Raw genomic sequence first — 18,094 nt, 5'->3', positions numbered from 1 at the left:
ATCATACATCAATACTCACTCTACATATAATAAAATTAATTATAACAATAAATCATGGTGAAACTATGTTCCTATTTTGTGTGTGTGTATATATATATATATATATATATATATATATATATATATATATATATATATATATATATATATATATATATATATATATATATATATATATATATATATATATATATATATATATATATATATATATGTGTGTGTGTGTGTGTGTGTGTGTGTGTGTGTGTGTGTGTGTGTGTGTGTGTGTGTGTGGTGTAACCGTGAAATATAACCATAAGCAATATCTTACCTATTCAGATTTATTCTTAATTTTTGGGCAGTTTTCTCCCGGCTGTAAACTTCAAGAAGACGTACAGCAAATGCATTTCTGCATCCACGGCGACATTCCAACATGTGAGCCATAACTCTGAACAGCGACGAGACGACCTTCTCTGTAGTTACTGGATACACAAGTGATAAATCCGTCGTTCAACCCGACATTTCATTCAACAACTACAAAGATTTCGGAAACCTCTAAATTCAGTATAACTATGTAGGTCGTTAGCTCATTTCGTCCTACATTGCTCAGTTGAAAAGTTGCAGTGCTAATATGTGCCTGAAAACATTCCATTACAGAAGAAGTATTACGAAGAGAGAGAGAGAGAGAGAGAGAGAGAGAGAGAGAGAGAGAGAGAGAGAAGAGAGAGAGAGAATGAAAAGACCGACGGGGAAGTGATGTTTAAAGACTAGGGAAGGGTGGCTGATAGGAGGGACAAGTACCCCAAGAGTGCTAATCCGAATGAATTAGTAAATCTTGATTGGCTAGGTTTGGCTATGTCCTAAATTCAAGAGTAAAGTGCCTTTAAAATCTGTCTTTGGACCTGGAATTTTTTTATCAAAAATTAGGAGAGGATGTGAGAAACTGCTTCAAAATACTATACCAATCAATCGATAGTAGTTATTTGTAAGATCATATGAATGACAGGTACTAAATTAAGCTTACTCACTGTGCACATATACCTGAAGTTTATAAAAGGAAATCTCTTTCGACTGGTATTTAGATGAACAAGATCTGTGGATTCATACAAAAGCACAATTCTTAAGAAGTTTTAATTTTCATTTTATATTATATTTTTACTTCGTTTCTGGCAGGGTCTACAAGATTTCAACTAGTGTAAGACTAAAAATTTCTCGTAATTCTTTGAAAATGAAATCTCAGGTAAATACCTCTACTATTTGTGATAAAAGGTCCTTAGCAGACGTGTTATATATTTAAAATTAACCATGCTGGTTTCTTATGATGGTATCTTTTTGGTAATCTCATATAATTATATCATCATTATTTTTTTATGACCAAAAGGGTATTTGATATTTTTCCTTTTATTTATTCTGTGGTTTCATGTCATTCGCCTTATTTAATCCCAAAATTAGAATAATGACTAAGAAATTCTTTTGTAAGAATATGAACATAAAATATTTAAACGGATACACTGGTCCGGTTCTTCTTTTACCTGCAACATTTTCCTATCTTCATGAAATATTCTATAATCCGATCGTCTTCGTTTTATGACAAGTAAACTGTTTACATGAGTTATTGCTGTCATTTATTATCCACCTTTAACCAAAAGCAGAAACAAAATGAGAATGAGTTAAAGTGGAGTTCTCATAGTAAGTCACCTGAAGCCGTGTAAAGGTGCCCTAAATATTTTCCAAGCATATTTCCCAGACACCATCAACCTAGACAGGAGTTGCCTTCTATGTCATGAAAACCTGAGGGATCATTTTAGCGGACGTCGCAAATGATCTGCCAAAGGAGTGTAGCCTACATATTATTTTTAGGTCTGCCAAGGATGATGTATGATGCAGTTATGTTTTTCCTAATTTATGCTGTTATTCTTGGTTTTGATATGCTGGTCTGATTATATTTAATGCAAATTTTGGTGTTTCATGATAATCATAAACCTCGTTGTGCTTTACAGAAAATCCTATTAAACTACTAAATCCAGCTCGTTCAATCCTTGTGGATGATCCCTGCAACTTGGAATAGATACCATGAGATGAGACATCATTGCTGCTATTGATATGTCAGTCGCCATAAAAAAATATTCTGTATTTATGATACAAATACTGTTATTTCTTTTTCTTTATTATGGTTTTGGTAGTATTGCTTCCTCCAAAGATCGCTAATGCATTATATATAAAAACAATAATCTCAAATAGTACGCCTAAAATCTCAACAGGTTTTATCCTCTCAATCCATCTTAAAAGCAAACCATAGATCTTTTTGGTTGTATTCATTCGCGATCACCTGATAAGCAGTCATCGTTATTTGTTACTCCACATCTAAATTCTTATCAAACCAGTCATTCACTTTCCTTCCTCACCAAAACGTTTGGGGAAGTGCATATGATATGCAAATACATTTGCATATCGTAATATACCACACTGATAAATTTTGTGAGTTGTTTATTAAAACGGTTCAAAAACAAATAAAATCCATTCTATAAATAGCAAACAGAAACTGCAACAAGGAAAACAAATGCGTTTATAATATCAGAGGCGCCGGTGGCCTCACTGCACGTTGCAATTACCACCCCAAATAACGAGGGAGGAGTGTCCTGGGGAATAGTTTCGCTGGGAGGTTTCGTGGAGATTTGCGTAATATGCAGAGGACGAACATCCAGCAGATTAAGGGCTTCCTCAGTGGAAAATATTCGAAATAATATATTTTCCTGTTCAGACTGTTTCGCAAATTACTGATTGTATGATTACATTTTTCGTTTTTTTTTTTTTCCTTTGATATTTATTTCATGAATGATGGGTTACAGTTGAATATGTAGTCTGTAAAAAATTTGAGATTACTATAAGGCAGATGACTACTTATACTGAGGTGCAAGGCAATTCTATTCTCTTTCTCTCTGACACGCCAAGAAAAGTATAAAAAAATAGAAGAATAGAAAAAAATAATAAAATAGAATAAAATTTAATAAAATACAAATAAAGAAAATAAATTTTTTGAAAAATTATATAAACTAAATTAAAATACAATAATATAATAAAATGAAATGATAAAAAAATACATAAAATAAAAAAAAATAAAGTAAAATATTAAAATAATAATATACTATAAAATGATAAAATATAATAAAATATAATAAAAAACAAAAATAAAATAAAACACATTAAAATAAAATACGAATAAAATAAAATACAAATAAAATAATATATAGAAATAAGAAATAAAATAAAATAAAATAGTAAAATAAAATGAAATAACAAAATAAAATAAAAAAATCAAATAAAATCAAATAATAAATAAAATAAAATATAATAAAATAAAATAAAATCAAACAACAAAGATAAAGATTAAATAAAAAAATTAAAGGAAATAAAATAAAATAATAAGGTAAAATGAAAATAAAGAATAAAATTTGATAATATAAAATAAAATAGAACAATAAAATTACATAAAATAAAAGAATAATAGAATATAAACAAATAATATAAAATAAAAAATAATAAAATACAAACAAATAAAATAAACAAAATAAAAAAAAAATTAATAACATAAAACAGAATAAAGTAATGAAATAAAATTAAATTTAATCATAAAATAAAATAAAATAAAATAAAATAATTAAATTAAATAAATAATAAAAAATATAAAATAAAAAAATAAAAATAAAAATAATAAAATAAAATAAAATAAATTAATAAAAAAATAGAATAAAATAAAAAATAAAATAAAATAAAATACGAATAAAAGATAAACTAATAAAGTAAACAAAATAAAATAGAATATTAATAACATAAAACCGAATAAAATAATGAAATAAAATTCAATTAAATAATAAAAGAAAATAATATCAAATAATAAAATTAAATAAGTAATAAAATAATAAAAAATAAAAAAAATTAAACAATAAATAAAATTAAAGAAAATAAAATAATAAATTAAGATAAATAAAAATAGAGTAACATAAAGCTAAAATAAAAAAATAAAATAAAATAAAATACTAAATTAAAATTTAATAAAATAAATTAAAATATAACTATAAAATAAACCAGTAAAAATTAAAATAAAATAAAATAAAGGATAAAATAAAAAAATAAATAAAAAATTAAAACAATAAAATAATATGAAAAAAAGAAAATGCAAAATAATAAACTATAATAATAAACAGTGAAATAAAATAAAGTAATAAAGTAAAAGAGAATAAAATAATAAAATGAAATAAAATTAAATAATAAAAAAATCATAATCAAATAATATAAAATAAAATAAATAATAAATAAAATAAAATAATAGCATACAATAAAAAATAATTAAAATAAAATGAATAAATAAAAAAATAAAATAGTGTAAAATAAAATAAAACAATTAGGTAAAACTAACTAAAAATATAAGAATAATAAAAAAATAAAATAATGAATAAAATAAAATAAAGTATTAAAATAATTTTCAATCAAATCAAATAAAAATGAAATAAAACACTCAAATATAATATAATAAAATAAAATGAAATAATAAAATAAAATAAAACCAAATAATGAAATGAAACAAAATGATATAATAAAAAATAAAAAATACAAAACACAATAAGATAATAAAGTAAAACAAAATAAAATAAAATAATAAAAAATAAAATAATACAATAAAATAAAATAATAAAATAGAATTAATTAAACAACATAAACTATAAAGAATAATAAAATAAGATAAAAAATAATAAAATAAACTAAAACAATAAAATAAAAGAAATTAATAAAAAAAAACAAAAAATATAAAAGAAACCTTACTATAGAATAACAAATAAAATAATATACTAGATTAAAATAAAATAAAGTAAAATGAAATAAAAAAATAAAAAGAAACAAAATAATAAAATAAAATATAATAAACAACAAAAAAATTAAATTAAATAATGAAAAATTAAATAAAATAAAAGAAATAATAAAAACAAAATAATAGAAAAATAAAATAGAGTAATACAAAAAATAATTTAATAAAATGAAATAAAATAATATAACAAAATAAAATAATATAATGTAGAAAAATAAACTAAAATTATAAAGTAAAGTGAAATAAAATAACTGTATAACAGATAATTAAATAAGAAAATAAAATATTAATATAAAATAAACTGATAAAATAAAGTAATAAAATAAAATAAAAGAAAATGAAAAAACTATTAAGTATAAGAAGATAAAATAAAATAAAACAATACAATAAAAAATATAAAATAAAATAAAATAATTAAATGAAACAAAGCAATAAAATAAAATAATAAAACAAAAAAAAATTAAATACAAATAATATGATATAATAAAAAAGATAATATAAAATAATAAAATAAGATTAAATAATAAACTAAAAGGAAACAAACATAAAATAAAATCATAAAATAAAATGAAAATATATGAAATATAATAAAATAAAAAAATATAATAAAGTAAAATAAAATAAATAAATAATATGAAATAAAATAACAAAATAAAATACAATGAAATATTAAAATAAAATAAAATAAAAAATGAAAATAAAATAAAATATAAGACAAAAAAAATTATAAAATTTAATTAAATATAAGTAACTGAATAAAATATAATTAAATAATAAAATGAAATAAGACAAAATATAATAAAAACACAAAATAATTTAAAAATTAAATAAAATTAACAATAAAATTAGTAAAATAAATTATTATAGAAGAAAAAATATTTTTCAGTAAAATAAAATGAAAAAAAATAATAGAATAAAATAAAATAAAATAATAGTATAAAAAGTAAAATAAAATAATTAAATATACCGAAATAAAATCAATAAAATAAAATAAGATTATTAAATAAAGGAAAATAAAAAGAAAATTAAAATAAACTAAAATGATAAAATAAAATAAAATAAAAAATAAATATATAAATAAGAAAATTAAACAAAATAAATACAATGAGAAAATAAAAAAATAACAATAAAATTAAGAAATAAAATATAATAAATAAAATAATGAAATGAAATAAAATAGAATAGAAAAATAAATTTAAATAAAATATAATAAAAATATAAAATAAAATAAAATAATAAACTAAAATACAATAAAATAACTTGATAAAATAAAATATAATAAAATTATAAAATAATATAAAATCACTAAATAGAAGAAAATAATGAAATAAAATGAATAAGAAATAATAAAAAAATAATTACCTAAAAGAAAACAATATAACAATATATAATAAAATTAAACAAAGTAGAATAACATATTAAAGTAATTTCAAATTAAATGATAAAATAAATTAAAACAAAATGTAATGTAATAAAATATAAAATAATGCTACAAAATCGAGTAGAATACTTGAGTAAAATAAAGTGAAATAGTAAAATAATTGAAAAATTCTAAAATAAAATAAAAGAAAATTAAGAAATTAATATAAAATACGATAAAATAATATAAAATAAAATAAAATAAAGTTATACAAATATAATTAAAAACAGAATAAAATAAATTTAAATTAAATTAAATAATTAGATAAAGGAAAATAATGAATTAAAATGAAATAATGAAAACAAAAATATAAAAAATAAAATAATAACATAAAATAAAATTTAAAAAATAAAATAATGAAATAAAATAAAATAAAAGAAATAAAGTAAAGTAATAGAAATAAAATAGTGAAAAGGAATAAAATAATAAAAAATATTATAATGAAATAAAATAAAATGAAATAATAAACTAAAAGAAACTAAAATAATTTTCTTTAAATTAAAATTAATAAAATAAAGTAAAATGAAAGAAAAAAATTAAATAAGATAAAATAAAAAGAAAAAAAATAATAAAATGAAACAAATAATGGAAATAATTACAGTAAAAATGTTATTGATATAAAAATAAAATAAAATAATAGAATAAAATACAGTAAATTTTAAAAATTATGAAATAAAATAAAATAAAATAATTAAATATAATAAAATAATATATTATAATTAAATAAACAAAAATAGCTTAAAACATAAAATCTAATAAAACAAAACAAACAATAAAACAAAATAAAAAAAAAAAAATAATAAAATAAGATAAAATAAAAACCTAGTAATAAAAAAATAAAAAAAAATAATTAAAATAAAATCTTAAATAAGATAAAATAAAATAAAATACTAAAATAAAAGAAAATAACAAAATAAATGACAATAACAAATTAAAATAAAATAAATTACATAGCATAAATATAAAATTAAATTGAACAAAAAATAAAAAAATAAATGTAATTAAATAAAATATTATAATAAAATAAAATAAAATAATCTAAAATAAAATAATAAAATAACTTAAAACTAAATGCAGTAAAATTATAAAACAAAATAAAACAAAAGAGTAAAATAAAAAAAAAAAAATAAATTAAATTATATAAAATAATAAAATATAATTATATGAAATAAAAAACCAAAAAGAATAAAATAAAATATATTAATAATATACTGAAATAAAAGAAAGCAAAATAAAATAAAAAGTAATAAATGCAATAAAAAAAGTCTGAAATAAAATAAGAATAAAATCCTGAAATAAAATAAGGGTAAAATAATAAATAAACTAAATTATTAAAATAAAATAAAGCAAAATACTGATATATAAAAGCAATAAAATATAATAAAATTTAAACAAAATGAAATTATAAACGGAATAAAATTACACCAAATCGAATATATGAAAATAAGAAAATAAAGTAAAAAGGAATTAAAGAAAAAAGTTAAAATAAAAGAAAAGAAATATAATATAAAATATAATTTCAAAATAACATCAAATAAAACAAAATAATAAAATAAAATAATGAATTATAAAAAATAAAAAAAAATTAAAAGAAATAAAATATTAGAGTAAAATAACAAAATAAAATAAAAGTAGACAAATTAATAGTATAAAATAATAAATAAAATAAAATAAAATAATCATATAAATTAGAAAAAATAATTAAATATAATAATATAAGAAAATAAAAAAATTAAAGATAGAAAAATATTACATAAAATAGAATAGAATAAAAAATGATTAAAATAGAATAATAACGTTAAATAAAATAAAAAAAACATAAAAAAATATAATAAAATAAAAAAAATAATATACAACAAAATAAAATGGAATAAAATATTTTAAAAAATTAATAAAATTTAATAAAAAGTAAGATATGATAAAATATAAAAATAAAATAGCATAAAATCAAGTATTAAATAAAGGAAAATAAAAAAATTAAATGATTAAATACAATATATAAAAAAGGATAATGCAATAAAATGAATTAATGAAATAATATGAGATATTATAAAATTAGAGTAAAATAAAATAAAAAAGTGAACAATGTAAGAAAAAAGTAATAAAATAATATATGATAAAACTAAAATAAAATACGAAAATAAGAAAAAAATAAGAAAAAAAATAAATAATAAAAATACTAAAATAAATTAATAAAATAATATAAAAGAAGAAAATAAAGCAATAAAATAAAATAAAATATTAATATAAAATAGAATTAAATAAAATAAAATTATAAAAGAAACTAAAATTAATGAAATATAAATAACCAAAAATAAATAAAGATAATAAAATATGATATAAAATAAAAAAATAACAAAATGAAATAAAACTAACTTATAAAATAAAACAAGTGAGATAAAATAAAAACATAAAGTAAAGAATAAGGTAAAATGATAAAATAAAACAAAGTAAATGAAAATTAAAAATGAAATAGTGAATTAAAATGCAAACAATCAAATAAAATATAAAATCAAATAAAATATTATATAATAATAAAATAAAATAAGAGAAAATAAAATAATAAAATACAATGAACTAAAATGAAATAAAATTAGATAAAATAATACAATAAAAAAATAAGATAAAATAAAATAATAGAATAAATTAAAATAAATTAAAATATTGTAAAAGAAAATAAAACAATTTAAAAATTTAGAAATGAAATAAAATAAGACAATATAGAATAAAAAAATATAATATAAAATTTAAATAATAGAATAAAAAACTAAAATAAAATAGTAAAAACTAATAAAATACAATAAAATAAAATAAAGTAAAATAAAATATAATAAAATAATTAAGCGAAAAAACTAAACTAAAATAAAATCAAATAAAATAATAAAATTCAATTAGATAAAATAATAGGAAAAAATAAGAAATTAGAATAAAATGATAAAATTGAATAAAATAATAAAATAAGATAAAATAAAAAAATAACAAAATTGTGAAATGAAATAAAAAATTATAAAATAAAATAAAATGGAATAGAATAATAAAATAAATGTTATAATGAAATAAAATTAAATATAATAATTAATAGAACAAAATAAAATAAGATAATATAAAATAATAAAATAAAATAAAATCATAAGACAAAATCAAATAAAATAATAAAGTAAAATAAAATAAAACGAAATTTTATAAAATAATGAAACAAAATAAAAAATAAAACATAATAACATAACATAAAATAATAAAATGTAATAAAATACTATAACAAAATAAAATATAAAATGAAATATAATGTATAAAAATATAATAAAAAAATAAGGTAAAATAAGAAAAAAATAATACAATATAATAAAATAAAATCCGTTAATAGATTAAAATAATAGAATAAAATAATAAAATGAAGGAAATAAAATACAATAACAAAATAAAGAAAATAATAATATAAAACACGACAAAATAATAAAATAAAATAAATTAAAACAATTAGATAAACAAAGTAATGAAATAAAATAATAAAAAAGTAAAATAAAATAATAAAAAATACAAATTAATAAAATAATGAAATAAAAGAAAATTATATGATAAATGCAATAAAATAAAATAATTAAATAAACAAAATAAATAAAAAAATAAGAAGATAAAATGTGATAAAAAATCAATAAAATAATATAAAATAAAATATTACAAAAAATAAAATAATAAAATAAAACAATAAACTAAAATGAAATAAAATAAATAAAATAAAAATTAAATAAAATCATATAATAAAACTAAATAAAATGAAACAAAATAAAAAAATTACGAAATAAATTTTAAAAATAACATAAATTAAAATAACAAAATAAAAGATATAAATGAAATGAAATAAAATGAAATAGTATAATAAAATAAATAAGTTTAATTAAATAGAATAATAATAATAGAATAAAATAAAATAAAATAAAATAGAATAAAATTAAATTAAATAATAAAATAAAAAAATAAATACAATAGAATAAAATAAAATAAAGTAATATAAATTATGAACTAAAATGAAATAAAAGTAATAAAATAAAAATCAAATCAAATCATATAATAAAATTAAATTGAATGAATCAAAATAAAAAAAATTGCAAAATAAATTAAAACAATAACATAAATTAAAATAATAAAATAAAAGAAGTAAATTAAATGAAATAAAACGAAATAGTATAATAAAATAAACCAGTTTAATAAAATAAAATAATAATAATAGAATAAATTTAAATAAAATAGAATAAAAGGAAATGAAATAATAAAATAAAAAATAATACAATAGAATAAAATAAAAAAATGTAATATAAATAATGTAGAAAAATATGCATTATTACTGCGGCATCAATATTAAAGTGCTTTACATATGTAATTACATAATTAGTCAATTTTAAAATTAACGTAATTTTTATAAATAGCTTTTTTCGTCAAGTCCTTGTTAATAGTTATTGCCGCAAACAAACCACCAATTTTACATATAAATTAATGCGGAAAATGTTTTCTTGGGTTACTGAGTGACCGCTGCTCTTAGTTCGACTGAGAAACAGTTGTTAACGACCAACTGCGGTGCTGGAAGGGTAGGAGCAGCAGACACGGACAAAAAGTGACGGAGAACCTGCGGTACCTGTCAAAAACCCACAACGGCAGTCTTCAGTAAAAGTTCCAGTCATACTTACCGTGGATTACACTTTGAAGTGATTTAGTGACCTATGGATCCTATCATTTGTATTACGGTCATGTATAACGCAAATATGCAATAATTCTATCAAGTTACCATTGGACCCGGACCTGCCAAAGGGGAACCCGCTTACCTATCTCCGAAATCACCATAAACAAGGTGAGAGAAAAGCTATTTTTCTTTGTTTTTTAAACTGTCCAGATCTTAACTTTTATTCCTGCAGCTTTAATCGATGCTTATGTGATAAGTGTGTTATTACCTATACCTACCCCAAATATATGTATCTTACCTATAGCCTACTTACCTTAAACATACGTGAATTGCATACTTATTCATACTTATAGTTACTTTGTTTATTTGTTTCATCAGTCAATTTACTATTGGTTTTGTTGAGTTCTGTTTGTTTTTTACTCGTTTTGACGTTTTGTTTACTGGGATAGAAATATACTTTACATTTTACTTGTTTACTTTTGGGCTGTTATTTCATTGTGGTAGTTGCGTCCGATTCTGTTCATACGTGAAATCTTAAGATTTCTTCTTGTACACTATTTCAGATGTGTGTGTATACTGTCGGATTCATTTAATTGGCCTCCGGATGATGCAGCCCAAGTACTCTCACTTCCTATCCTTATGGTTCACGTCAAGTGTTTATTTAGCATTCAGAAGTTGTTTTTTGTGGTTTGATTATATACATTACAATTAAATTCATTGTAACTTATACTTTCTTATTTAATGTATCCCATTTTAACCTATAAATTTAATAAGTTACCATATCATTAAAAATTGTATAAGTCTCATTTTATACATGGCGACCGTGACAGGATCTGGAAGTTGAGAAGGTGGCTGTGTTTCCCGGAGGTAGGTTTCGGGTCCATGGTGATAATTTGCATAAAATTAACTTTAATTTACTGTTTGTGATTACTGTTTATAAATTAATACACTTCTGCTTATACTAGTACTGCATTTTGTTGTTTTACTGTGGTCTATTGTTACTTATATATTAGTCAAGATGACCGAACTGAAGAGATTAATAACTTCTCGGAAGTTTGTAAGAAAGTCTGTTACGGAGTCGTTTGATCGACGTGAACAGTTCATCTTGCTTGAAGCTTCAGATAAGCTAGCACTTAAGTCTAAGTTGACTGACAACATGGCACGTTTGAAGGAATTGGATCTTCAAATACAGGGTATAAAATGGAGTTCTGAAGAAAACGAAAGTGAACTGATGGAGGAATTAGAGGCATGTGAGAATTATCAAGACAAACTACGTTCGTCTTTAGTTAAGCTCCAATCGCCTGTACCGACTACACCATCACCCCCAACTCCAGCTCTTCCCCTTTTGAAGAGACCAACGGCTCCTTTACCTCGATACTCTGGGCAGGAGAACGAAGATCTAACTAAATTTCTATCTCAATTTGAGGCAGTTATCAATAGATACGAATACTCTGACTACGAAAAGCTTTTACTCCTAAAGCAACAGATAACTGGAAGAGCCTTAGTATTGATAGATTCCTTGGAGTCTCATAACCAAGGATATAGTAAAGCAAAGGAGCTCTTAGAAAAGGCACTTGCTTCTCCAGACGTTCAGAAATTCAGCACCATCAAGCAGCTATCTGAGCTAAACTTGGACAAATGTGATGACCCATTTGAATATGTATCCAAAGTTAAAGGTATAATAGAGAATGTCCGTAAGTTGAATGTTACTATTGATTATATTTTGCAATACTTTGTGTGGACAGGTCTGAATGAGAAGTTCCGGGATTTACTGATAAATATTACTAACCATACATGGCCTTCAATTGAAGAGATTGGTGATAACTTCTTCACTGCCTGTACAAGATACAATCACCATAAGAAGAAAGGGAAAGTAACAGATCATTCGGTGGATATGGCAATAAATGTGAATTTCACACCAGAGGGAGCTAGTGGAGTTACTCCAAAGTGTTATCCATGCTCCTTGTGTAGCACAGTCCAAGAAAAAGCTAACCATAACATCAGAGATTGTATGAACTTTATTTCTCCTGTTTCCAAAGTTGAGAAATTGAAGAGTATCGATGGATGTACTAGATGTGGCCTGGCATCACATTCTACTGAAAAGTGCAGATACAATTTTAGAGATCGGTGTGTAAATTGCAAAGGTTTTCATTGGAATTACTTGTGCACTCGTCCAAGGGAAAAACAATCCAATGGCACTGGCCAAGGGAATCTGGACCTTAACAAGAAAAAGTTCCATGAAAAAAACAAGGGCAAGAAAGACACAAAGGCTAAAACTCCTGCTGAAAGATCCCAGAATAATATTACTACTATTACAGAGGCTTTGAATAACTCAAGTGAGGGAGATACGATTCTTCCAACCTTCACGTGTGACATAAGTGGATTCAATGTGCGTTGTATGAAAGACAGTGGATGTCAATCCAATTTTATATCTGAAGAGTTGGCAAGCAGATTGAATTTACCAGTTATACGAGAGTGTGTTAAACTTACTGTGAATGGTATCAATGTCCCTAGAAGTTATGACACCAAAGTTGTTGAGGTGGAAATGAAATTTGGCAAGGATTCAAGAGTGATTTATGCATTGTGCCTTCCTAATATAAATATTACTTTGAATCTTCCCAAGTTGAACAGAGTTGTGAATGGATTTCTGTCAAAAGGATATAAATTGGCAGATACAAGATTTTGGATGGTTCAGAAGATATTTCTGATATTCAGCTTATTTTGGGATCAAAATCCAGCTATTGCATACCTGAGACTGAAATTGTATTCGGAGAGAAATCTATATATTCTAGGATTCCTTATGGTGTTGTGTTAAAGGGAGCAACTGAGACTATTTTACATGATCTGCCTTATTTACCATATGCCCCTGAAGTCTCGTCGTCTTCCTACATTTCGATAACTGATAGAACCCCAGACTACCTGCCTTCAGAAGAAGCTAAGTTTTATCAAACCTCTAATATAGATTATGGTAAAATCGAAAATAGAAATGAATCATTTGTTTTGGAAGGAAAGGATGATGAAGTCGGTGGGTTAGTTGATATTGACAAGAATGTACTTGATTCTGTTTGTGACCAAGCATTACATAGAGATACTTCAGTGTACTCTGAAACTGTTGAAATTCATACTCGGTTAGTCAATTACGTTTTAGAGAAAACTACAAGGAATAGTGAAGGGAGGCTGATAATGCCATTACTCTGGAACCCTAGAGTTTCTCACCTTTTAGGACATAATTTCAATATATCAGAGAAAATACTGTCAAGCTTGCAAAGAAAATTGCAAGGAAATTTAGACTATAAACTGAAGCAGATAAATATGGTATTTAAAGAGCAAGCAGATGCTGGTATAATTGAGAGAATTGAAAATTTGGATCAATTCAAGAAGGAGCATCAGAGTCCAGTTTCATGCCTTTTATGGGCATTTTTAAGCCTGATCGTGAGACCACAAAATGTAGGGTTGTGTTCCTGTCCAATTTGAGTGACAAAGGAAGTATGAATCACAATCAAACTATGCATGCAGGTCAACATTAAATCAGAAGCTCTCCACTTCCATTATCAATTTGAGGTTCGGAAGCAAACTATGTTGCTTTGATATAAAGAAGGCATTCAACAATATAGGTCTTGAGGAAGTCGACCAAAATCGCCTTTGCTTTTTGTGGTTTAGAAATCTTGAAGAGGGAGATTTTTCAATTATTGGCTATAAGAATAGTAGACTTCCTTTTGGACTTAGATGTTCACCTGCATTATTAATGCTTGGATTGTACAAGATATTGATACTGGATTCTACGAATGATTCTTTTCCATTGATGAAACTCAAGAGAACAATTTATCAGTTGTCTTATATGGACAACTGTGCATTTACGGCAGAAACGTCGGAGTGTTTGTTGTGGATGTATACAATGTTGGAGGATATTTTCAGTCCATATAAGTTTTCACTTCAGCAGTTTTTGTCAAATGACATGTCATTACAGAATGAAATTGACAAAATTCAGGAAACAGAGACTCCAACAAAATGTAAACTGCTGGGACTTGAGTGGGATCGAATGAGTGATACATTGTCTACAAAACCCATACAACTAGATATAAATTCATCAACAAAAAGACAAGTTTTATCTACTATAGCTTCACAATTCGATCTTCTTAATTTCAATGGACCTATGCTGAATCGAGCCAGATTATTTCTACACAGATTGCAGTGTAGACCAGAATTAGATTGGGATGAAAAGCTTACTGCTCCTTTGATCAATGAATGGAAAAATATCTGCAAGCAGGCCAATTCTGCACCTCCTGTGGAGTTCCCACGGAATTTTGGTGCTCGTACTGACAATTATAAATTGGTTGGGTTTGCTGATAGTAGTAAGGTTCTGTTTGGCACTGCAGTGTATCTGTATAACATAAGTACAAATAAGATCTACTTTATTTTAGCAAGAAATAAACTCGTGAGTAAACAATTGGAGTCAAAATCCATACCAAGCTTGGAATTGCAAGCTCTTGCATTAACCGTTGAAACTGTAAAGGATTTGAAGAATGAACTTTCAGGATTTGGTTGCATTGATCCTATTGAGATAGTTGGATGCGAAGTCTACTCTGACAGTTTGGTGGTACTGACCTGGCTGCAGTCTTACGCCTTGAAACTTGACAAACTACAAAAAAAGCAACCCTTTATACTCAATAGGTTAGAGTATATCAATAAGCTGTGTGAGGATTCTTGTATGAAATTTTCTTTTGTGTCTGGAGAAGATAATCCAGCAGACTGCATCACCAGACCTTTATCCTTTAGGCAGCTGATGAAAACAAACTATATAACTGGTCCTAAGTTCATTACAGAGAGCGAAAGCAATGTGATCTGTAGTGACAGCACATTGTCTTTCATTATACCTGGCTTGTTTGAACCAAAACGAATGCATAAAGTAGAGACAAATTGTGGCAGTGCTTGTTCACCTCCGCATGTGGGCTCGGAGCATCTTTTCTCTTTTAATAGGGTTTCTAGTTTTGAGAAGGCTGTGAGAGTGCATGCGGTGGTGCTCAGGTTCTGCAGCATTTTGAAATCAAAGTTTAAAAGTAAACATCCAGCTCTTGATCACTTTGAAGTTGAAGATGAAGGCTTTAACTTTTATGATGAAGCTTGTAGGCAGATTATAATCATTGATCAACATATCCACTTCCCAGATGTCTTTGATTATTTTCACTCAAAACAGAAGCAGTTGAAGAATCTGCCTAACATTGTTGCACAGTTGAACTTGTTTCTTGATTCAGATGGCATGGTGAGGGTAAAGAGTAAATGCCGAAGATTGAAGGAAGTCCAACATCTTAACAAATTCAACTATCCTTTACTAATATCGAAGGACAGTATATTGGCTCCTCTGATTATAAGGGAATTGCACGTGAAGCTCTCACATGCTGGTTGTTATCCTTTGTTGGCGGAACTTAGAAGAAACTTTTGGATTACCCATATATACTCGGCTGTGAAGAAAGTTCTGTCAAACTGCATTACTTGTAAGAGATTAAATGAGAGGGTAATTAAACTAAATCAAAGTCATTACCCAGAGTTTAGGATTAATCCTGAAAACATACCGTACAGGCAGATTTTCATTGATCATATGGGACCATTTAAAATAAAGAATGATCAAGGAAATACTGTCAAGGTGTGGTTGTTATGTATTACGTGTCTGTGGTCTCGGGCTATTAACTTGAAAATTTGCATGGATTTAACTTCAGAGGAATTTATTAGAGCATTGCAACTTCATACATATGAATTTGGCATTCCCTCCTTATGTCTGTCTGATTTGGGATCGCAATTCGTTGCTGGTGCAAATCAGATCTCTAGTTTCTTGAACGATTACGAGACAAATGCATATTTACAGGAACATGGAATTAAATCCTTTAAATTTGAGCAATATTACAAGGGATGTAATCAACTCGGCTCGTTAGTAGAGTCTTGTGTGAAACTAACCAAGCGCTTATTATTTGGAGCAATGCGCAATAATGTTCTTCCACTTCGGGATTTTGATTTTATTGTTCACAAAACTATACATTTGGTGAACAGAAGGCCAATTTCATTTAAAGAGTCTCTTAGGGACTCTTCAGGAGAGAGCATTCCAGAAATCATTACCCCGGAGATGTTGATTCATGGCAGAGAATTGGTTTCCATCAATATAATTCCTCAACTACAAGGCCCAACAGATCCCGATCCGGAATTCAATGCAGATCAGATTCCTTCATCATTACTGAAACTACAAAATGTACGACATAATCTCATTAAAATATACAATGAAGAATTTGTTGGGAATCTGATATATCAAGCCGTGAATAAAAAAGACCGGTACAAGCCCGTTCAACATAAAGAACTTAAAGTTGGAGATATAGTACTTTTGAGGGAACCCTTAGCTAAACCCTGTAATTATCCAATGGGACGCATTAAGGAAATTGTAACAAATATAAACAATGAAGTTACGGCTGTGAAAGTCTTTAAAGGGAAAACTGGAGAAATATTAAAACGGCACTCTAGTTCTATAATTCCTCTTTTGTCAGTCCCAGGCGATGATGAGAAGCAAGGTGTACCAGACACTGAGAATGTTCATATTGTATCATCACGTCCTAAAAGAAAAGCAGCTATACAGGGTGCTGCCAAAATTCACCAAATTTTGGCTGAATCTGATTAGGGATTTTTCATTACTGTATATATGTTACTATTGTTTTATTTGGATTCTTTTGGTTGGTTTTTATTTTTGGGTAATTTTCATGTAAATACATTTACATTATATACTTTTGATTTCATACTAAATCAAAATCTCTCCCCTGGAGTGTAGAAAAATATGCATTATCACTGCGGCATCAGTATTAAAGTGCTTTACATATGTAATTACATAATTAGTCAATTTTAAAATTAACGTAATTTTTATAAATAGCTTTTTTCGTCAAGTCCTTGTTAATAGTTATTGCCGCAACAAACCACCAGTTTTACATACAAATTAATGCGGAAAATGTTTTCTTGGTTTACTGAGTGACCGCTGCTCTTAGTTCGACTGAGAAACACTTGTTAACGACCAACTGCGGTGCTGGAAGGGTAGGAGCAGCAGACACGGACAAAAAGTGACGGAGAACCTGCTGGTACCTGTCAAAACCAACAACAGCAGTCTTCAGTAAAAGTTCCAGTCATA

The 18,094-nt window shown here is 24.5% G+C and overlaps 1 protein-coding gene across 1 annotated transcript; it reads left to right on the top strand.

Moving 5' to 3' along the window:
- The first annotated feature begins 14,776 nt into the window (after positions 1-14,776).
- On the top strand, positions 14,777-17,596 carry LOC136852800 (uncharacterized). The gene has a single exon (XM_067127700.1). It carries the CDS (start codon positions 14,777-14,779, stop codon positions 17,594-17,596), a length of 2,820 nt encoding a protein of 939 aa, XP_066983801.1.
- The last annotated feature ends 498 nt before the right edge of the window (positions 17,597-18,094 follow it).

The sequence above is a fragment of the Macrobrachium rosenbergii genome, chromosome 26, assembly GCF_040412425.1.
Source record: "Macrobrachium rosenbergii isolate ZJJX-2024 chromosome 26, ASM4041242v1, whole genome shotgun sequence".
NCBI classification, from domain to species: domain Eukaryota; kingdom Metazoa; phylum Arthropoda; class Malacostraca; order Decapoda; family Palaemonidae; genus Macrobrachium; species Macrobrachium rosenbergii.
This window is presented reverse-complemented; position numbering and strand designations above follow the sequence as displayed.

Excerpts from the sequence above, each read along its gene's own strand:
- LOC136852800 (XM_067127700.1), top strand. The coding sequence starts at position 14,777 with ATGGACAACTGTGCATTTACGGCAGAAACGTCGGAGTGTTTGTTGTGG.